Source organism: Neofelis nebulosa, chromosome 15 (assembly GCF_028018385.1).
Source record: "Neofelis nebulosa isolate mNeoNeb1 chromosome 15, mNeoNeb1.pri, whole genome shotgun sequence".
In the NCBI taxonomy this organism is placed as follows: Eukaryota; Metazoa; Chordata; class Mammalia; order Carnivora; family Felidae; genus Neofelis; species Neofelis nebulosa.
In genome coordinates this window covers 29637289-29660607 of record NC_080796.1, presented here as the reverse complement: position 1 = coordinate 29660607, position 23319 = coordinate 29637289, and the positions used below count along the sequence as shown (strand labels likewise).

The 23319-nt window shown below is 35.4% G+C and overlaps 1 protein-coding gene across 8 annotated transcripts in view; it reads left to right on the top strand.

Moving 5' to 3' along the window:
• SWT1 (SWT1 RNA endoribonuclease homolog) overlaps positions 1 to 23319 on the top strand; it is a 106280-nt gene that overhangs the window by 11913 nt on the left and 71048 nt on the right. For 7 of the 8 annotated variants that reach the window (XR_009254020.1, XR_009254019.1, XR_009254018.1 and 4 more), the window contains exons 5-10: positions 7259 to 7997; positions 12262 to 12321; positions 13551 to 13680; positions 14629 to 14730; positions 15334 to 15522; positions 21232 to 21325. Coding sequence is in view for 3 of the 8 variants with exons in the window: in XM_058700612.1 (XP_058556595.1) it covers positions 7259 to 7997; positions 12262 to 12321; positions 13551 to 13680; positions 14629 to 14730; positions 15334 to 15522; positions 21232 to 21325 (1314 nt within the window). In the remaining 5 variants the exon portion in view is untranslated. The remainder of the gene's footprint in view (positions 1 to 7258; positions 7998 to 12261; positions 12322 to 13550; positions 13681 to 14628; positions 14731 to 15333; positions 15523 to 21231; positions 21326 to 23319) is intronic. The other variant, XM_058700611.1, reaches the window with a different exon arrangement.

Genomic DNA, 23319 nt, shown 5'->3' with positions numbered 1-23319 from the left:
ATTGCTCTATAGTTCTCCTTTTTAGTGGGGTCTCTGTCTGGTTTTGGAATCAAGGTAATGCTGGCTTCATAGAAAGAGTCTGGAAGTTTTCCTTCCATTTCTATTTTTTGGAACAGCTTCAAGAGAATAGGTATTAACTCTTCCTTAAATGTTTGGTAGAATTCCCCTGGAAAGCCATCTAGCCCTGGACTCTGGTTTTTGGGGAGATTTTTGATTACTAATTCAATTTCCTTGCTGGTTATGGGTCTGTTCAAACTTTCTATTTCTTCCTGTTTCAGTTTTGGTAGTGTATATGTTTCTAGGAATTTGTCCATTTCTTCCAGATTGCCCATTTCATTGGAGTATAATTGCTCATAATATTCTCTTATTATTGTTTTTATTTCTGTTGTGCTGGTTGTGATCTCTCCTCTTTCATTCATGATTTTTATTTATTTGGGTCCTTTCCTTTTTCTTTTTGATCAAAGTGGCTAGTGGTTTATCAATTTTGTTAATTCTTTCAAAGAACCAGCTTCTGGTTTCATTGATCTGTTCTACTGTTTTTTGGTTTGAATAACATTAATTTCTGCTCTAATCTTTATTACGTCCTGTCTTTTGCTGGTTTTGGTTTTATTTGCTGTTCTTTTTCCAGCTCTTTAAGGCATAAGGTTAGGTTGTGTATCTGAGATCTTTCTTCCTTATTTAGGAAGGCCTGGATTGCTATATACTTTCCTCTTATGAACGCCTTTCCTACATCCCAGAGATTTTGGGTTGTGGTGTTATCATTTTCATTTGCTTCCATGAACTTTTTGATTTCCTCTTTAACTTCTTGGTTAGCCCATTCATTATTTAGTAGGATGTTCTTTAGTCTCCAAGTATTTGTTACCTTTCCGCATTTTTTCTTGTGGTTGATTTCGAGTTTCAGAGCATTGTGGGCTGAAAATATGCCCGGTATGATCTCGATCTTTTTGTACTTGTTGAGGGCTGATTTGTGTCCCAGTATGTGGTCTATTCTGGAGAACATTCCATGTGCACTGGAGAAGAATGTATATTCCACTGCTTTTGGATGAAATGTTTTGAATATATCTGTTAAGTCCACCTGGTCCTGTGTGTCATTCAAAGCCATTGTTTCCTTGTTGATTTTTTGATGAGATGATCTGTCCATTGCTGTGAGTAGGGTGTTGAAGTCCCCTACTTGTTATGGTATTACTGTCAATGAGTTTATGTTTGTGATTAATTGATTTATATATTTGGGTGCCCTCACATTTGGCACATAAATGTTTACAATTGTGAAGTCTTCTTGGTGGATAGACCCCTTAATTGTGATATAATGCCCTTCTTCATCTCTTGATACAGTCTTTATTTTAAATTTTTTTTTTCAACGTTTTTTATTTATTTTTGGGACAGAGAGAGACAGAGCATGAACGGGGGAGGGGCAGAGAGAGAGGGAGACACAGAATTGGAAACAGGATCCAGGCTCCGAGCCATCGGCCCAGAGCCTGACGCGGGACTCGAACTCACGGACCGCAAGATCGTGACCTGGCTGAAGTCGGACGCTTAACCGACTGCGCCACCCAGGCGCCCCAATACAGTCTTTATTTTAAAGTCTAGGTTGTCTGATAGAAGTATGGCTACTCTGGCTTTGTTTTGTGGACCATTAGCATGATAGATGCTTCTCCATCCCCTTATTTTCAATCTGAAGGTGTCTTTAGGTCTAAAGTGGGTCTCTTGTAAACAGCATATAGATGGATCTTGTTATCTTATCCATTCTGTTATCCTGTGTCTTTTGATTGGAGCGTTTTGTCCATTGATGTTTAGAGTGAGTACTGAAAGATATGAATTTATTGCCATTATGTTGCTTGTAGAGTTGGAGTTTCTAGTGGTGTTCTCTGGTCCTTTCTAGTCTTTGTTGCTTTTGGTCTTTATTTATTTGTTTGTTTGTTTTTTCATCTTTTCTCCCCTCAGAGAGTGCCCCTTAAAATTTCTTGCAGGGCTGGTTTAGTGGTCACAAACTCTTAATTTTTGTGTGTCTGGGAAACTTTTTATCTCTCCATCTGTTTTGAATGGCAGCCTTGCTGGATAAAGAATTCTTGGCTGCATATTTTTCTGATTCAGCACATTGAATATATTCTGCCACTCCTCTCTTGCCTGCCAAGTTTCTGTGGATAGGTCTGCTGCAAACCTGATCTGTCTTCCCTTGTAGGTTAAGGACTTTCTTCCCCTTGCTGCTTTCATGATTCTCTCCTTGCCTGAGTATTTTGTGAATTTGACTCTGATATGCCTTGTTGATGGTCGGTTTTTGTTGAATTTAATGGGAGTCCTCTGTGCTTCCTAGATTTTGATGTCTGTGTCTTTCCCCAGGTTAGGAAAGTTTTCTGCTATGGCTTGCTCACATAACCTTTCTACCCATATTTCTGTCTCTTCCTCTTCTGCAACCCCTATGATTCTGATGTTGTTCCTTTTTAATGAGTCACTGATTTCTCTAATTCTTAAATCATGCTTTTTTGCCTTACTCTCCCTCTTTTTTTCTGCTTCATTATTCTCCATAAGTTTGTCCTCTAGATCACTGATTCCCTGTCCTGCTTCACCCATCCTTGCTACTGTGGCATCCATTCAAGATTGTAGCTCAGTTATAGCATTTTTTATTTCATCCTGACTAGCTTTTACTTCTTTTATCTCTGCAGAGAGGGATTCTAATCTATTTTCGACTCCAGCTAGTAATCTTATTATCGTGATTCTAAATTCTGGTTCAGACATCTTACTTGTATCTGTGTTGGTTAAGTCCCTGGGTGTCATTTCTTCCTACTCTTTCTTTTGGGGTGAATTCCTGCTGAATTCTGTGGTTCAGCTTGTGAAGATTGTTGTGTTAATCCTCAGATCAGTTTTCTAGGTATGCAGGATGGTTTATTGTTGGTCTGGCTGTATTTCATGGACGTGAGACACACAAAAAACTTCCATGCTGTTCCACCATCTTGGCTCCTCCCTCACCTTCTAAACTTTTTGAACTGGATTTTTAATGCCTTTTATCATAGAGTATTCTTTTTTTTTTTTTTTAATTCTAAAACCCTGCTTGATTTTTCACTGGTTACTTTTTGCCTCATTAAGGGCACATTTTGTAGCCCTTGATTTTACATCTATGTTACAAGAGCATGAATAGACTTCTAATTTACATACTACCCCCTTAGCCTTGTCCACGTTGTCTTTAGGGGGAAGAAGAAGCAATATTGTTGAATTATTTTGAGAGTGGGATCCAAAGTATTCCAAGGATGCAATGAAGTTCACCTTGGCTTTAGTATTTACTCAAAATTTGGGGACGCCTGGGTCACTCAGTCGGTTGAGCATCTGATTTCAGGTCAGGTCATGATCTTGTGGTTCGTGAGTTCAAGCCCTCTGTTTGTGGTGCTCTCTGCTGTCATTGCAGAATCTGCTTCAGAGCCTCTGTCTCCTCTCTCTGCCCGTCTTCCATAGGTGCACATGCTCTCTCAAAAATGAGTATATGTTAAAAAAAATATATGCTATTTGGTTTTAGCTCTTGAAATGCTGAATAATTGAATGCCTACTGCAACATTTCTGCATTCCTGAATCCATGTGTGATCAATGATGTTGTGTGGGTTATCATCGTATCTACTGAGAGTAACAACATCAGTAATATGTGGCATATTGGATTTATTGTTAATATCTGAATATTCTCATATATTAGTAAGTACTCTAGATGTAACTTATGTGAAATTTTCTTTTGTCAGAGACAAACTATATGTCACAGTAGGTATTTTAGAACTGTTTCATCATGTGTTTAAACAATATGGGATAGAAGCTATTATATATTGAAAAGTTTGCTTGGACAAAAGAAAGCTGTGCTTTGGAAACATTAGTATCAATAGTGCAGAACTTCTAACAACCATTGGTTGTCTGCAAAGAAAGTGGTTCATTTGCTGTTATTTATTTATTGGAGAAGTGAACAAACTTATTTGCCTCAAGATTCTAAGTATTTCTTTATGATATATGGCATCTTCTGTAAAAATCTCCCTATTCACCTATAGGGAAGGTCCCCAAATTGGTGGGACTTCAGTGAAAGCTGAGGTACAGATGAAAAAACAGAGAGAATTTTGTCATCCTGAAAGCCACTTAACATCATTCCATTACCACAATTCTCGATCCATGGTTGATGTATACATGGATGTATCAGCAATGAAAACATTAGCAAGGGTAACAATCTTAAGTTTGCTTTTGAAAGTTTCAGAAAGCATTTTTGTGAGCAGTGCACTGTCAGTTTGTGGGATTTCTCCGGTAAGTCGCATCATCAATATTGACCAAATCTTTTTAAGTCCAGGAGTTGAAGAGGTGAGAAGTTGTACCTCAGTTACTATTAGATAGAGGGCAGTATTGCCACCAGCAGTGCCCATTATTGGCAGAATTAGCCAAAAAGTAATTTATTCTTCAATTGAGCTAAGTTGAAAGTAAGTATACAATTCAATATCCTGAAGGTAAATCATGATAACCAACAGAGCAGTCTAACAGTTGCTAGTGTTGAGAAATTGTTTCTGTAGGATGTCAAATTTAAAATGGCTACTAAACTTTTACATAACACAAGTGTAATAATAGTTTTGACAGAATTTCACATTTGTTCTTATATCACAAGAGTTCATCAAGAATGGTGTTTCAACTTCAGCTGAAAATTGATTTTACACTAAGTCAGTCATAAAAAAATAAGTATTTTAAAAAAATGAAGAGTATTTGCTCCATGTCTAACTTATATCTAAAAAGAGCTCAGAACTTTAGTATTTTGGGGTTGCAAGTATAAAACCTCATTATCACAGTATATAGCATTTTGCAAAACTAGCTGATAAGAGATGATTTTTAAGATTTAATTTTGTTGGCCTTTTAAAAGGTATTGTATTCAGTTTTCATTAATTATGACCATGTAGACCATAGTGCATAGATTGCTACAAAAAAAGCAGTACAGTGTTATGAAGAACAAATAAGGAATGTGAAAATGCTCAGAGAACTACAGGGTCCCATTAAAATTCTTGAGTTATGTTTTGTTTGTTGTTTTCCTGATTTTTCTTTAATACAGCCAGCATCTTAAACCGGGTATACCAGTAGATGCCAAACAAAGTCCTATTAAAATTTAAATTTAAATTTTATCATTATTTACTAACAGATAAATAATGATGTGTAGTCTTTTTATAGGAGGAGATAGAAGATAAAATCAGATGAAGACCTAGGTGAAACTCCTATTAAAAACTCCGAGATGTTTATAGTTTGCTCTTTTGTAATGAATTATTTGAGAAGTCACCTATTTACTATTTCTTTTTCCCCTGCCAGGCTCTAAGCTAATTGGGAGTAAGGACTCAGTGGATGTATCCTCCACTGCCTCTCCAGTGCCTAGCACAGTGACAGGCAATTCGAACGCACTCAAGGATTTACTGATATGAATTAACAGATTGTGTTTCATTGATTTTTTTTCACCTTTCTTTTTGACTACAAAGAAGTATCTACTTTTATTAAGCAGGAAAATATCACCTCTAGCTGTTGCTACTTCTAACATTTTAGTACATTTCTTTCAAGACAGTCAACTCGAATGGACTCAAGGATTTATTGATATGAATTAACAAATTGTATTTCATTGATTTTTTTTCACCTTTCTTTTTGACTACAAAGTAATACTACTTTTATTAAGCAGGAAAATATCACCTCTAGCTATTGCTACTTTTAACATTTTAGTACATTTCTTTCAAGACTTTTTATTATGCTTATTTAAATTGTTGAGACCACATTATATATACAGATTTGTGCCCTGCTTGAGTTTTGCTGAATGTTATATCAATATGGTATATCAATATGTTTATATCAATATGTTTTGCTGAATGATATATCAGTATGTTATATCAATATGTTTTGTTAGATCATTGAAAACTTTCATAAGTATCATTTGAAATGGCCATAATATAATAGCATATTTCTTAGTCATTTCTAAAATTTTAGTATTTACTATCTTACTTTTGCTATTATAAATAATCCTGGATTTTAGAAAAGTTTTTAGTCCATTTTTAATTTTTTTCACCTTGGTATAGATTTCTAAAATGAGAATTACTAGTAAGTCAAATAATATGAACATTTTTAGAATTCTTAATTATATTGTCAAAAATTCCTTTGTGGAACTGTTGCATCATTTTGCATTTCTACCATGAGAGAGTCCATTTTTCAACCCATTGCTAGACTTAATGCTATTTTAAAATCTTTGCTAATTTGGTAGAAGACAATGGTATGTCATTATCATTAGCATGTCTATGATTAGTAGGGAAGTTAAACTTTTTTTTCTCAAATGTCTGTTAGCCATTCCCTTTTTCTCACCAGTAATTTTCTGCTTATGTCCTATTCTAGAGTCAGTACTTTTTGATGTGCTTTTTATTTACTAAGGTTGATAAGCTGTCACATATATAACAAATACCATTTCCCAGTTTTAAAATTTTTATTATCTTTCAATATGCTAGAGGGTTTTTTTTAATTACAAAAAAAATTTTTAATGTTTATTTTTGAGAGAGAGACAGAGCACGAGTGGGGCAGAGGCAGAGAGAGAGGGAGGCATAGAATCTGAAGCAGGATCCAGGCTCTGAGCTGTCAGCACAGAGCCTGACACAGGTCTCTAACTCACAAACCATGAGATCATGACCTGAGCCAAGTTGGCTGCTTAACCGAATGAGCCACTCAGGTGTTCCAGTATGTTAAAGTAAATAGTCATTTTTTAAAAAGTTTTATTTAAGTAAGCTCTATACCCAGCATGGGGCTCGAACTCACCACCCTAAGATCAAGAGTTATATGCTCTTCCAACTGAGCCAGCCAGTCGCCTTGTAAATAGTCATTTATGTTTATTATTTCCCTTTGCAGTTTTTCTCACCGCTGTGAAGTTTAGGAAGTTCTCTATTAAGAAATCGGATAAATACTCCCTTTTTTTCCCATATGGCTTTTAAGGGATTAATATGAAGTGTAGCAATTATGGTAATTATTTTGCACTTAAGTGTTTAATCTGTAAGGAATTCATATTGCCTGATATTATATGAAGCTATAAATTTGATTTTTTTCCAAATAGCAAACCAGTTATTCCAACACCATTTGTAGAGTAATTCTTTACATTTCATTCTTAGTGTAGTCATGTATTTTTTATGATGTTTGTGTCAAGCCAGTTCTGTCATTTCCCTAACTAAAATGATAGATACAGTGCAACATTACATATAATCGTGTGTAACTGTAATGTAACTTAGGTTTCTGTGCTGCTTTACAGATTGAATGTAGAAACCGACACTCCAGGAAGGAGACCAAAAATCAGTTCTTTATCCCCTCAAGGGCCTGTTAAACTCCAGGAAGCATCATATTCCGATGCTAATCAAATTATCTCACAGAGCCCTTCTTCACATGGGACTAAAAAAGATTTAACTAAATATGACAATTTTAAAGATATTAAATTGACAAATGTTAGGAGCAAGGCTGACCATGGAATTAAAAACTTTTGCGGTCCTAAGATTGCCAAAGATGTGAAACCAAAAACAGAAGGCCAAACAAGTGAAAAACAATGGCCTCATTTACTCACTCAGGGGGAGAAGTTGAAAGAACTCAAGAAAGAAAGGTACAAGAAATTTAGAGACAGTTCTGAAACATGTGTTTTGGGGAAACGCAAGAGAATCCATTTTCCTCAGGATTGTAATTCCAACAAGATAATCAAGGAATCCCTTGAATCTAGAAGAAGGAAGACCAGTTTCAAAATCCCAATAAAATCCCGTGATACTCTCCAGAAGCTTGTAGAAGAGAATGTCTTCAATTTAGAGTCTAACAATTCAAAGACTAAGCAGGAGAAGAAAGAAAGACTGAAAGGTTCCCAAGCTTCATTAAATTTGACTAGGCACAAAAGTGAACGTTTATTTTCAGAATCCACGTGTAAACAGGCTGTACATGAGTGGAAAGGAAAATATCATCATGAGCATCGAGAAAGTAATGATTCAGGTTCTGGTGAAAACCCAATCCAGGTAAGGTGGTGCAAAATGAGAATGTCAGTTGTAGCAAAGAATTTTAATAACAGTCAGGTTTGAGTTTTTTCTATTATTAATAGTGATCACAGAGAGCGGATTCACCTTAGGAAGATATTTGTTGGTTCCTTTATTTTACCTTTTTAATTCCAACCTCCTTAGGAAGATAATCCCAGTAAGTATCAAGGATACTTGGTAATAGAAGGTAATTGTGAAAAGGTAGAAAGCAGCACTTACAGAGAGTCCTTTCAAAAAAGCACTGTGACCGTCTCTTAGGCTCTTCTCTAACCCTGGTTACTATGGAACATCCAGGTTACTCTTCTGAAGAGCTATTCCTTTAACGAGTCGTTTTGGAGTGCCACTACCAGGCACTGCAATCACAGTCTCTGTTTTCAGAGACTCCTTCATGTGAGGAGACACACAAGCAATCATCTTAAGTCTAATAAGTACTTATCACTTAACATGGGAATACAGAGCCAGGGAATAATGGCCTTGTACACTGTAGAGGGGCTACTTAAGAAAGGTTTGCTGGACAGGGTCACATTTAAACTGAGAGCTAAAGAATGAAAAGGAGTTATTCAGGTGAAGCCAGGTAGGGTAGGATGGGAGAAGCAGGGATGTTCCAAGCAAACAGAACTAGTATACAAGATCCAGCCTGGAAAGTTTGCCTCTAAATTATGCAATAAATCAACACGTGTGGACTAGTTGGAGAACCTAATCTCTCTAGCCTCGTTCCTGTGGCAAATAAAATTATTTATCTTTATAACTTTTTTTAATGTTTATTTTTGAGGGGCAAGGGAGGGGCAGAGAGAGAGAGAGAGACCCAGACTCTGAAGCAGGCTCCAGACTCTGAGGTGTCAGCACAGAGCCCGATGCTAGGCTCGAACTCAGGAGCCGTGAGATTCAGACCTGAGCTGAAGTCGGACACTTAACCGACTGAGCCACCCAGACACCCCTAGAATTATTTACCTTTAAGAGAACTTAAGAACTTTGGAATTTCACAACTTCTGACAGCCTGATGTTTAGAGACTGCTTATAAACAGGTAGTTGAGCCTACCTGCTTTTAGGAACGAAGACTATAAGATACTTCCTAGGAGACACAGAGGGATTATAACTAGGGAGGCTGGAAGAGCTGGAGAGAGTACTTTTCGTTCAGTGAAACTGAAAGAGTCCAAAGAAGAAAACAGTTGAGTTTGTTCTTTTTATTGCTTTCTTAAAAGAAAGCTCCAGTTTTCTTGGGTTACAACCAGTTCTCTAGAGAAAATATGAGAAAGGAATTTGAAGTTGCAAGATGTTCAGTGAACACTTTGGTGTCATTGCTTGATGTTCCCCCTGTACTATGCATGTAAGGAACAGTACGAGAAAGCCCCAGCAGTATACCTTACAGTCTCTTTTTGTCTCTAAATAGAATTACCACATAAATCAAAAGAGGTACTTCGTATGAATATTAATTAAGTTGTAGGAGAAGCAGTTTTTGCATGATTACTTTCCAGTTCTTGGCATTAAAACTCCTTATAAACTGTTCCTTTGATAGCAACCTAATCTGACTTAAAGTCCTTTAAACACAGGAGCAGCAAGTAAATATTGTTCTTATCTTAGTATATTCTCCTTAGCATATTATTGACAGTAGTTAATCTTCCTAACGTTATGTTTGTTGTTTTTCTCACAAATTCTTTAATCGATAATTATCTTCCTAAAATAATGAGTGTACTTCACAAGGAAATAATTATTATTTTCTGGATTTGGTAATCCTGTTATTGAGTAATCCCATTATGCTTTCCAAAGAGAAAATACCTTCTTTTGTTTCTTGTATTTTATAGCCCTTTGATAGAGACCCCTTCATTTGCACCCTCCCCTCACCATTGAAAACTAATGGTCCAGAGATTTATAGTTCATAGGCCACTTTTATTTTTATTTTTTTATAGGCCACTTTTATAAATAGCATCCTCCTCCTACAGGTCTATGAGGTAGCAATTCAACAGTTCATCAAACATTAATTAAAGCTGCCTATTATGTATCAGGTACACTTCTAGTTTCTAGGGATTTAGAGATGAATAAGATGATCTTTACCCTCAAGAATTTCCCAAGGAGGCAGATTAGTAGACAAATACAGTTGCAATACAGTGAAATAAACATTAGAGCCCTAAGAATTGGGCTGGTGTTAGTATAAATTTGGGGGTGAGTTAAGGAAGGGCTGACAGAGTAGAGATTCTTGAGCTTGGTGTGAAGGGTGTGTAGAGCAAGAAATAAGAGTTCTCCCAGGGTGGAGGGCCAGCGTGATAATGGTACCAAGTCATGAGATTGTCCCATGTCAGAGCATACATGGGGACTTATGTTGTTCAGTATGACTACAGTTGAGATGTGTAGAAAATCTGCATATAGGAGAGGGAGTGGGAGAGGAAGCCAGGGTCAGGCAACGGACTACTTTGTATCCCATGGGAAAGATTTGTTCTGTTTTACCTTGTGTGCCTTAGATGGTGTAGAGAGCCACTGAAATATAACCAGGGAAGCAGTATAATCTGGTTTTCAGTTTAGAATCACTCCAGTAGATAAAGCCATTGTTACTCTCATTATTGATACTCCTTTTTGTCATCCCCAGGGAAGGCTGTATCCCAGTTCATTTATTTAATAAAGTGTGGTAAGAGGAGGCAAACAAATGCCCACTGAGACTTTCTTTTTTTAATAGGGAGAAGTCTTCAGGAACAATTGACCTGAACTTTTTGGTTTGGAGAAGTGATAGAAAATTTATTAAAGTCACTGGAAGTGGCCTGTGGTCAAAGAGAGTGAAGGGTAGTAGTGACCTATGTAAACGAACAACAGGACTTTAAATATCAGGAGTTGTAGGAAATTCTGATAATATTCTCTGGCTTGTTTGGCACTTCCTAATGGAAGAGAACCTTAAGGATCTGGTGAGATTTAAAGTCAATTGGAGAAGAGATTGTAAAATCCAGAGTCATGACACAGTAAAGCTATAATGAGCCTATGTGTGTGATGTATATGGTATTATAGCATGTGAAGACTGGCGTTGGGAATTTAGGATGAAAGCTGAATTCCCAGTAAAGCAACCTATGATATACTTGTTTAAAGGGAATATGTAATTTATACCATATATAGCTGCCTATAAAATACATGTGAATTTGGTGCTATTTTGCAGAATTCTTAGAAGAAGATTTAATTTAGCAGTGGCTTTTGCTGAATTCCCTATTACCTGTACATAGGGTCAGGTAAATCTCATCTGCTTAGCAAAAGTGCCAGTGGAAAATTGGAGAGATTTTTGACTTCTGTTGAAAGACAAAAATTAAAACACAGACCTCTGGTGCTCTACCCATGTATAAGACAACTAGGCATTTTTCAGCTTTTCTCCTTCAGCCATATCATAATCTTTAGGTTCCCTTTGTTTTGTCATGTTACTTTTATTTTTATTTTTGTAAGAAGATGTTAAGTAATCTCTACACCCAATGTGAGGCTTAAATCCACAACCCCGAGATTAAGAGGCACATGCTCCACCGACTGAGCCAGCCAGGCGCCCCTGTCATGTCACTCTTACAAGTGGGTCAGCTACTCCTGGGTGAAAATTTCCCGCCATTGAAGGTCAGCTTGTTTACCGTGGTCATGGTTCTTTCTGTTTCTCAGGGTAGCATGTAGTTCTACTCTTATAATACAAGTATTTTTAGGTGAAGGAGTAAACGTTAAACAATTTCTATCTTGTCTCATTGACTTAACCTTTCTTCTAAAAAAGATTTTTTTAACGTTTATTTATTTTTGAGAGACAGAGACAGAGTGTGAGTGGGGGAGGGGCAGAGAGAGAGGGAGACACAGAATCCAAAGCAGGCTCCAGGCTCTGAGCTGTCAGCACAGAGCCCGATGTGGGGCTCAAGCTCAAGACTACAAGATGATGACCTGAGCTGAAGTCAGACGTTCAACTGACTGAGCCACCCAGGTGCCCCTTGTTTCACTGACTTAACAGAATGAGGCTTTTTTATTTTAGGGGAAGCTTCTATCTAGGGACAATTTGCCTCTTGGGGGGGGGGGGGCATTTGGCTGTTCAGTAGATAGAGACATATTTGATTGTTAAGATTGGGAGGGAGAGGTGCTGCTGGTATCTAGTGGGTAGAGGCAAGGGATACTGTTAAACAGCATAATGCACATAATAACCCCTAACACAAAGAATTATCTGATGCCACATGTAAATAGTGCCAACGTTGCAAACCCTACCCTAGGTATATACTTCATCCTTAACTAATGAAATTATTTTTCATTTCAGAGTTTTGAACCTCCATGTTCTTCAGTGTCCCTTGAAAGTATTCAAGATACAGATCAAGAGGTTACTGATATACTTATTTACTTTGAATATTTTAATGAAATTAAGTCAAACAGTTCCTATATTTATAGATTAAAAAATGGCTATGAAAACCTTGATAATATGAAAATAACAGTGATATCTCTACCTAATATGTAAGTTTGTGAAGTCATGAAAAACTAGTTGGGAAAATACTTAATTTACTTAATCACCTTTATGTCTTTGTTTTTAATAAGCTCTAAACTGGTTTTAATAAAGAGCATGGAGCCTGTGTCCACAAGTTATATGAATTCTCATTTAATGTTATCACACATTTGCATGCTTATACCTAGGCTTGCCAAACTGCAGTGTGATATTAACTTGTTGGCTTCATTTTTCTAATCAGCGATAAGATGAAAATATTATTGAAAATGAGAGTGCCTGCATTTTTTTTTTTTAACCTGTTGCCTTCATTTCCTAGCTGGAATCTCCTGATTGACTCTCATGAAATTATTGCATAGAATTTTATGTTTCTTGGTCCTATATTAAAATTAAATTCGTGGAACACTTTGTTGCAGTTTCCTATTTGAAGAAGACTTTACAACCATATTGATTACTTCTTATTTGTGATGGTCAGTTGTATTTTTCTGTCTTGTGGGTCGGTACTCCTTGAGAGAAGAAAGATTTCTCACCCTTTCTCTAAAACTAGATTATATTTACAATCCTTCACATCAAAATATATCAGGGAGTTACTTCCCTGAAGTGAGAAGGGTCTTAAAGTCTAGATTTCAGTTTTTGATGGTTCATAAACAGTCTTAGAAATCGCAAGAAGAGGTTCATCATCCAGATGTAAACATAGTTGGCTCCCAGAGTACGTTGAAGTGAAAACATGGGATGAGGATGAACTTATTTTGAAGGGCTACTAGGGAGTAGGTTTTGTGCAGGGAACTTCACATTATTTCAGTCCTCACAAAACTACTGCCAGGAAATAGATATTTAACATTCCTATTTCATAGGTGAACAAATGGAGACCCAAGTTAAATACTTTGCTTGCCTAAGGTTACAGAAGTAGTAAGAGAAGAGCTAGTTTTAAAACCCTGCATTTTGTTTATAAATCTGTATTCTTTCATCTTGCGGCCTCCGTATTTTTGTAATTTTTTTCCCACAAACCATTTCATCTTTGGTGAATTAATTAGAATTAATAGCTTTCCAGCCTTTTTAATCTGCAGAGGAGATAATTCAAAATATTTTACTGTGGGTCTTTTGCTATTTAGATGCAGATAGTGGAAGAGCTCCATGCTGTACGTGTGGGGAAAAGTGTGGATTTACCTGTGGTTTTATCTTCCGGGGAGTTAACGAGCATGGAGATTGACTTGGTGGACGATGATGTACATTCCTCTCCTGGTATATCCTATATGTAGATGATGATGTTTATGATCTCCTGTACTTTCTTAGGAACCTAATGTGCGAACATTCAATTTTTATAATATTTAGATGAAAGATGTTAAGGTGTGCTCATTTGAAATAAGGAAGTATGATATATTCTAGCTATAGGAATCTGGTCAAATATTTGTTTATCATCACATTATTGGGCAGTTGGCCATATTTTTGCCAAGCATCAGTAATCACAGTTATCTATTATTCTGCTATCAATGATCAGTTGTCTTTTAGTCTTGGTCTTAATCCTAACTTTTAACAACGTCAGCTTATGTAAAGCACTGATCAGAAATAATGCAAATTGCTCAAAGGTATTATACTCATGGTTTTTTTATTTATGTAGTAAAGTTTTGATCAGTTTACCACTGGGAGAAGATAATGATAGATATTATCCAAAATCTATTAGCATACTGGTTTGAGTTGTGTTTATAAAAATAGTATTGCTACATCACAGTCACATTGCACTTTTCAGTTTGCTAAGTGTTTTCATGTGCATTAATTTGTCTGATCCTCACAATGGCCCTGTGAAATAACAATGCTGGTGTTATCTGTTTTCTTTCACTTTCACGTGTTTTTCTTTTCAACTACATTTCACTCACCGTATATTAAAATTAGCTTATAAATTATATGTGCACAGCTGCTAGTGATGCAGAATGGGGCTTGGGAGCATAGTTAACTGCCAGGGCAAATTAGTTCATGATTTAAAGTCCACTCAGAAACAATTCATGATGTTTTACTAGTAGATAATTAAACCTTGATTACTGTCCCTTTAAGGATTAAACAGTTTTGTTTATGTTGTCTAAAGGATTGCCTTGTCTTAAGAATACCATCAAAGTTCTATGATACCAAATTTTAGTTATTATACAAGTCTTTTATCAAGTGCCATGAGATCCTAACTTTACCCCTTTTCTCTAGCAAAAAGTGCTTCAGATAAAAAGCTTCTAATTGTTATTGACACAAATGTTCTGATGAATCATCTCAAATTTGTTAGAATTTTGAAGACCACAGAAATCCCAGGTACTTATAAAACGTGATTCTGATTTTCTTACTTGAGTTGATATTTTATGTCAACAATGATGTGGGGTATTTTTTTTTCACAAACACGTTTCCATTTGGATATGCTATGAAGTATATATATTAATATATGTATGTTAATAATCAGCATAAATTAAAAAAAGAGCCTTGAGAGGTTAACCTAACAATCTAAACTTACTCTTCTTTGATCTCCAATAGTATTTATTTTTGTACAATTATTTGATTCTTATATCTGTTTTTAATTTCCATTTTTTATGTGTAATCTCTTCATTTAAAATTTTTTTTTCATGTTTATTTATTTTTGAGAGAGAGAGCTAGTGCGTGGGAGGGGCAGCAAGAGAGGGGGACAGAGGATCCCAAGGGGACTCTGTGCCGACAGCTCAAACTCACAAACTGAACCATGAGATCATGACCTGAGCTGAAGTCAGACACTTAACTGACTGAGCCACCTAAGTGCCCCATGTTATTTCTTCATTTAGACTGTGAATTCTTTACTTCAAAACTTCCAATTCTCCTAAAACAATTCAATTTAGTAACCAAATAAACATTTGTTGACTTCTAAGAAATCTTTTTTTTATTTTTCAGGCTTTGATAGACTTGTGTTAATAATTCCCTGGGTTGTTGTACAAGAGCTAGATCGTATGAAGGCAGGAAAACTACTAAAACACGCCCAGCACAAAGCTATACCTGCAGTTCATTTTATCAATGACAGTCTCAAAAATCAAGATAAAAAGCTATGGGGTCAATCAATACAACTCGCATCTCAAAAAGTTTGTAAGTATGGTTCTCTCAGGATGTTTTCTAATTAAGGTTTATTTGGGTGCTGACTCATGATTGGAGGGAAGTGGTGCAAAATGTAAAAGAAAAATTTATAATCAGGCACCTGGCTGGCTCAGTCGGTGGAGCAAGTGACTCTTGATCTCAGGGTCGTAGGTTCGGTGGAAGGATTACTAAAAAAAAAAAAAAAAAAAATCTTTATTATTTCTTCTAAAATTTATTTATTTATTTTGAGAGAGAAGAAGAAGGGAGGGTGTGGGGGAGGGGCAGAGAGATAGGGAGAAAGAATCCTAAGCAGGCTCTGCACCGCCAGTGCAGAGCCCGAAGCAGGGTTTAAACTCACAAACCATGAGATCATGACCTGAGCCGAAGTCAAATGCTTAACCAACTGAGCCACCCAGGTGCCTGATAAAAACAACAGCAACAAAAAAAAATCGTAAAAAATAATTTATAATCATTGGAATATGGAATGGCCAGGTGTAGTGATGGTTTGGGATATTCAGTTAGGTTTGGTTCAGGGGTTTTGATTTTGATTTTTCTTCTTCTTAGGCTATGTCTGTATTTCACAGTGACTGTACAATTCTGTATGTATAGTTTTCTCTATTACAATACTTTGGATTCTTTTTGTGTGTGTGTGAATATCATTGTTGAGTGATGAAGCCAGTAAGTGATCTAGGTTTCGATTCTGTCACTGTATGCAGTTAGTATAATGCAGGGAGAGGCATTGTTTTCCTCTGGTTTGTCAGAATCTGTAAAAAGGGGGTGTTTGTATAATAAAGGTCTCTAGATTTTCTTTTAAGCCATTTTTAAATCACTCTAGTCTTAGGACCTAAGTATATTCTTTATGTTTTATATATATAACTTTGTGGAAAAAGTCTGTGAGTAAAACAACGCTGTTGTCTCTGCAGAGTTTATACATATATTTAGAGAATTTATTTCATTCTTTAAAACTTTGTTTCTTCTTAATTCATAATTATGTATATATTATGTACATTCACTCTATTTTAAATATCGTGGGTATATGTTTTCTGCTATATTCACATACACCATAAGATATGAAAGAATTCATCCTATGATGAATCTAATTATGGTATTAGCCCTGTTAATAGTTGTTAGTCCAATCTTTGGAGAGAAAGGGTCTCCCCCATTCATTCACTCATTCATTCCATTTACAAATGTTTATTAGCTCTTAGTATATATATTCCATATAAAATCTTTGTGCATTTTGAGCTTCATGTGGTATATTTAAGAGCTTTCAAAGGGAAACCACACATATCACTTATTAGAGTTAAGACCAAAATGTTTGAACATTCATATTAAACCAAACATCTTAGATGGTCTTTTTTATGAACTTTTCATTATGAAAAATTTCAAATGCAGAGGTAGAATAACGTATGAATCCCTATGTACCTATCACTCATTTTCAGTAATTATCAGCATTTTGCAAGAACTGCTGCAGGAATTTGAAGCAGATCTCAGATTTATCATATCGTATCATTTTTACCCATAAATACTGTGGTATGTGTTGCTAACCGACAATACTTTTATTTTTAAACAACCACACGATTAACAAACGTAACCCCTCATCCAAACCATCATGTCAGTGAAAGCCCAAACCTTAAAAAGAGATGGGAACTTTTTTTACTCTTAATCTTTTATTTAAAATTTTTTGGTTTGTTGATATAAATTATATTTTGTTATATAACAGCATGGATAAGGATGATAATAATAGACAACATTTATATGGCCATTATTCTCCAGGCCCTTTTCCAGGTGTTTTAACAGCTGATATCATTCAAACCATGTAGTACTTGTAGAAGATACTCTTATTAGCCCCATTTTAGAGATGAGGAAATTGAGACCTAGAGAGGTTAAGAACTTATCCTATATAGCATATCTATTTCTTCAACAGATTTGCTTTGAAAATTATTTTAGAGTTCACTTTGAATAGGTATTTTGGCCACATTTGTTATTTATAGATGCTTAGAATGATTCTTTTGACTTTTCCATTTTCATGTGCTTTTTGATAATTTAACTTATTCACTCTGTGCTGTTTTTGATGATGAAGGAGGATAAATTATAGTAGTGGTCTCAAACTTCTGTGTTGTTTAAATTTCTGGGTGTCTTCCTTGAAATCCATATTTCCCTTCAATATTTGAATGGTATTATTCTATCTTAGTTTTATTAAATTGCTGAAGTTACTTTTAGTTATAAGGTTGTAGATATAAAATTAGGTTATTTGTGTAATTATCTATGTCAGGTATTTATGTCACATAAAGAACTTAATGTGTTTCTCCGTATCACTGTTTCCCTCAGACTGATCGTTAAAAACATTCTTTGTATAAAGTACAGCGTACTTAATAAGTTTATTCTGTTGATAATGATTTTATGATATCCATTAGAAATATCTTTAGGCTTTTTTATCATAGTAAAATTACATTTTATATTCTAATGAACTAATATTCTTATAAAAAATTCAGGATTATTGAGTAAAATTAAAGTGCTTGTTTGGAAAAAGGCAAGAACAAGTTGATCTTTTATTATACTTTACAAATGTTAAGCACATTTGCAACCAACTCTACTAATTGCTAATTTGTATGTATTATATTCCTTTTATATAATCATTGAGTGTGATAACAATGCACTTTTTAACCCTTTTCAAAATTGTGTTTATTTTATATAGTGTTCAGTATGGTGAGAAGAGAATAGGATTTGAAATCTGATTAACCTGACCTGGAGAAGGTTAAAGTTGAGGAAACTAAGGAAATGAAGTAGGGAAAAATAACCCCAGCTCAAAAAATGATTGTGAAGATTTGTTGAGTTCATATATTAAAGCACTTGATGGTTTATGGCCTAGAATAGGCGTAATTCTCTTGTGTCCTTGTTAAATGGAAAGCTTACACAGCTTGACCAAAACAAAAAAAAAAAATCCCTTTTTCCAAAATGGACAAAGAATAATAGATAATTCACAAAAGAAGAAGTACAACTAGTCTGCTCCTTGTTCACTGCAAATATTTTCCTGTTTGCCATTTTTAATGTTGTTAATATCTTATGTGTAGACATTTTTAATTTATATCTTTCACTTTTTCTTTCCTTATTTCTTTTTATTGCTTCTAAGTTTAGAAAGCTATTCTTTTGCATTTTAATCAGTGCTTCAGTGCTTTGGGAATATGAATTAGTAACTTTTCAGGAGAGCAATTTATCAGTGTTATCGATAAGCCTAAAGATAAAATTCTCTTTCTAGAAATGTATTGTAAACAGATAATCAGATGCTTACAGTGATTTATATAATATTCATGACAACATTATTTATACAGCAAAAAATTTGAAACAACCTTACTGCCTAACAATTAGAGAAGTTACATACAATTCTATAGCTATGTGAGAGAATACTACTATATTTCAAAACTGTTAATAACAAGATAGGATTTAAAAGAATAAAAAGTATCATCCCAAATTTGTTAGATTTATATAGATTATTATGTATACTTACAGATGATGAATACTGGATATATTTTAGCTGATGGAATTATGAGTTATTTTTAATTCTTCATATTTTCTGTATTTTCCAGATCTTCTATAATGCTTATTTTTATAATAAGGACAAAATAATCTGCCACTCCCACACCTGACATTTTTCCATCACTTTTATATTTTCATTTATGATCTTTTTGTTGATTCATTTATTTGCCAAATATCTGTACAGACACTGTTCTGGGGCTGCATCAGTGAATGACATAAACAAAGCCTGCTGTTGAGAAGCTTAAATTCATTAAATATTAAAAATTATATTAACCATAATTTATACATAATTTTGTGGGGTTTTTGATGTTAAGAGTAGAGGTCATTGCTGTTGTGCCATTTAAGCTGCATTTTAGGTAATAAGTTTATATTACTTAAAAAGCACTTGTTATTGCCATTTATTGGGCCAACTGCTTCATATTAATTTTATTACATTTTCCTGGGTAAGCAGTTTGCCCAAGATTACGTATCTAGTAAGTGGGAAAGCAGGGATTCAAACCCACGTTGGTCTGTTTCCAGAGTTTTTGTTTTGTTCAGTTTTGAACAGTACCTGAGCAGGTGCTCAAAAAATATTTGTTGAATAAATATTTCATGAATATTCTTGCAATTTTAGGTGTGTTTTCAAGCCCCACATATTCTAGAAAAAGTGAGAGAACAGATAATCTTGAACTTTGATACCTTTAGAGCAGTATACTGTAACCTTTAACCTCCTTTCATCTGCTGAATTCGGTTGTTGCAAGCTAACTAATGTTTATTTTGTTTTTGTTTTTGTTTTTTTGCTGCCCATTTTGCCTTATTGTGGTATTTACTCTGGACTAAAAGAAGGAAAATAGGCTGCTGTAATATATGTCCGCTGACTCACTGGTTCTCTGACAAAAGGACTGAATCACATCTCCCTCAGGCTTATGCTCTGCAATCATTTCAGTTCGGTCTAGATTTCACTATGAGATTGTCAACTCCTCAGGAGTTTGTGTATCCAGTTACTTAGTGCAGGGGCCTGGGTACAAATTCAGCCTTATATAAAATGTATTACTTGAATGAATGAGTTTTCTAATTTGAACGTTTAGAAGACTAAGTAATGTAGGCTAAACGTTGAGGTTAGGTAAAAAGGGAACAAAGTTGGAGCTCATTGTCTACTATGCATTGAATTTTAGTGTGTAAGAGACTTGCCAAGGGGTTGAATTGGTGTTTGTGTCTAGGCGCCAAAGGATGTGACCCTGAAATCTTAAGAAGCACCGTAGGGAGTTTTGAGGCAGGCAGTATAAGGACCTAGGAAGAACACTGTCTTTGGTCCTGTTTCTACACATTACATTATTTTCTCAAAACCCAGACTTTTACATCATGCTTTAGGGCTTGCAGAATGCCAGCAGACACTCTGTCAGCCACTAATTGACGCTTGGTCGAAATTACTTTTTGTGTTTTCTGCCTAGGGCCCGTATTACCTTTTCCTGTACATCTCTGAATGTTAATTGCTTAGAGATTAAGGAAAAGCAGACACATGAAAATGGTTCCATTGCTGGTAGAACAGTTGTTTATTATTTTACAGACCTTTTTGTTAAGTGGAGATAATTTCAAGAATGATGTAATCATCTAACTTACTTATGATCTCTACGTGACTGAACTGAGAGACTGGAATTCATATCTTTCTTTAGGTTTCTTAGTATGGCATTTAACTCACTGACCACTTTTCTTTCCTTTGCATTTATTTATTTATTTATTTATTTATTTAATTTTTTTAAACGTTTATTTATTTTTGAGACAGAGAGAGACACAGCATGAACGGGGGAGGGGCAGAGAGAGAGGGAAACACAGAATCGGAAGCCGGCTCCAGGCTCTGAGCCATCAGCCCGACGCGGGGCTTGAACCCGTGGACCGCGAGATCGTGACCTGAGCCGAAGTCGGACGCTTAACCGACTGAGCCACCCAGGCGCCCCTCCTTTGCATTTATTAATAGGCATATCCTATTCCATTTTAGTAGTAAACTACATACTTTACTAAATATGTGATTATATGCTACCTGAATTCTAGATCCAGAATTTTTAAAGCATTGTTTTGCCGTGTTGTATTTTTCTCTTTTTATTTAAGAAGTTTTCTTTCTTTTAGATGTTTTTGATTTGTAAATATTGCCTGGGCTGCCTAGATTTTTGGTGTGCTTATTGACTGTTGCTTTTGCTAAATTTGCAGATGGGCTGAGTGATGAGAACAACGATGATCGAGTATTAAAATGCTGTCTTCAGTACCAGGAATTATTCCCTTCTTCTGTTGTTATTCTGTGCACGTGAGTTTCATGGTCATTTTACTCTTTTTTAATTTTTTAATCTTAAAAAAATGTTTATTTTTGAGAGGGAGAGAGCATGAGCAGGAGAGGGGCAGAGAGAGAGAGAATCCCAAGCAGGCTCCACACTGTGAGCACAGAACCCAAGGTGGGGCTTCATCTCAGGACCCATGAGATCATGACCTGAGCTGAAGTAAGATGCTCAACCGACTGAGCCATCCAGGCGCCCCATACCAAAGAATTTTTAAAAGTCATAATGTACCCACCATGCTAAGGATGGAGAACATACATCATTTTCTAAATCTGCTAGTAAACACACTCAATTTTATTTCACATCCTCATAACGTGTAAGCTATAAAAGAATGAGATTTGAATCTTATAAAGTCTTATTTTGGTTTTATTTATAAGACATTCAAAAACCTTTTGTAAAAGCTGGGGGCAGCCAATTTTATCTTCCAATAAAATAGTTCAGAAATAAAATTCTGACAAATTTGTGGTCATGAGGCAAAAAGGTTAATTAATTAATTAATTTGTGGGGAAGAGGCAGTTTATGTTGCAGTTATGCCCCTGGTGCCTGTTAATAGAGTGAGGGCTGGAATGCCAGATCTCCCACTTACCAGCTTTGTGACCTGGGCAAGTTGCTCAGTTAGTTACCTCACATGTAAAATACAGGGGGGATACTAATCATAAAATGATCTCAGTAGGAATTTCCTCCTCCTCCTCCTCCCTTTCTCCTCCTTTCTCCTCCTTTCTTTCCTCTATTCATAACTTATTTCTAAGGTAAAACTAACATAATGTTAAACAAATTTGTATTCACTGTGTATGAAAAAAGGCTCTGAAGGAACTGAGAAGGGCAATTTTGAACTGCAGTTTTAGTCTGAGTTTTTTTTCACTGAAAAATGGAGCTTTTACTCTTTCACAATCATGCCTAAATTCACTATGAAATGCAGTGATGAGAGAAATGAATAGACCTAAGGTTTTTCTTGTAAGGGGGCTTGGTCAGTTATCATTTTAAATATATGTAACTTTTCGGGGCGCCTGGGTGGCTCAGTCAGTTAAGTGTCTGACTTCGGTTCAGGTCATGACCTCACGCCTCATGGGTTCGAGCCCCATGTCAGGCTCCATGCTGACAGCTTGGAGCCTGGAGTCTGCTTTGGCTTCTGTGTCTCCCTCTCTCTCTGCCCCTCTCTGCTCATGCTCTCTCTCTCTCTCTCTCTCTCTCCTTCAAAAATAAATATTAAAAAAAATTTTAAATATATGTAACTGTTCACTCACTGTTCAATACACCTGAAAATAATAAAACATTATATGTTAACGGTAATGGAATTAAAATTTCTTTAAAATGTAAAAAAAAAAATTCCCATTTTAGCTGTCTTCAAAGATGATGTTATTCTTTTCAGGATCAGAGGAAATACTAGAGATTTATGTCTAGCATATTTAAAATTATTTTTTATCTAGGGCATAATATATCATGGAGTTTGTGGAAGGTTGAAATAGATAATATGTTAATCATTTTGAAATGAGCTAAGCTAAATTTGAGGAATGATTGTTATGTAATTGTTTTTTTAGTTCAACTTAGAATGAAACTTAAATTGGTGAGACTTTAACAATTCTCTGTTATTTCTGCAGTCAGTGTTTTGGGATTAACAGAGGTAACATTTCTTAGTGAAACGAAAGTTTGTAGTCAGACTGTACTTTTAATTCTAGCACTATCATGTTCCAGGTGAGCCTGTTTTTTTCATTTTTATTTTTTCCTTTAAAGGGCTGTAATCATACCTACTGAGTAAGTCTCACCTACTTACTGTGAGGATAAATTTGTTTTACTTAAATGGATAATGGTAATGATGAAAATATTGATAATGATAGAGCTAGGAGAACCCTTCTACTATACCTTATTTTAAGTACATTATTTTACATTTACAACCCTGAGTATGGGCCAGCAATACCTAGTTCATATCTCTATCCATTTCTTTCTTCTAAATTCTAGACTAGTATAT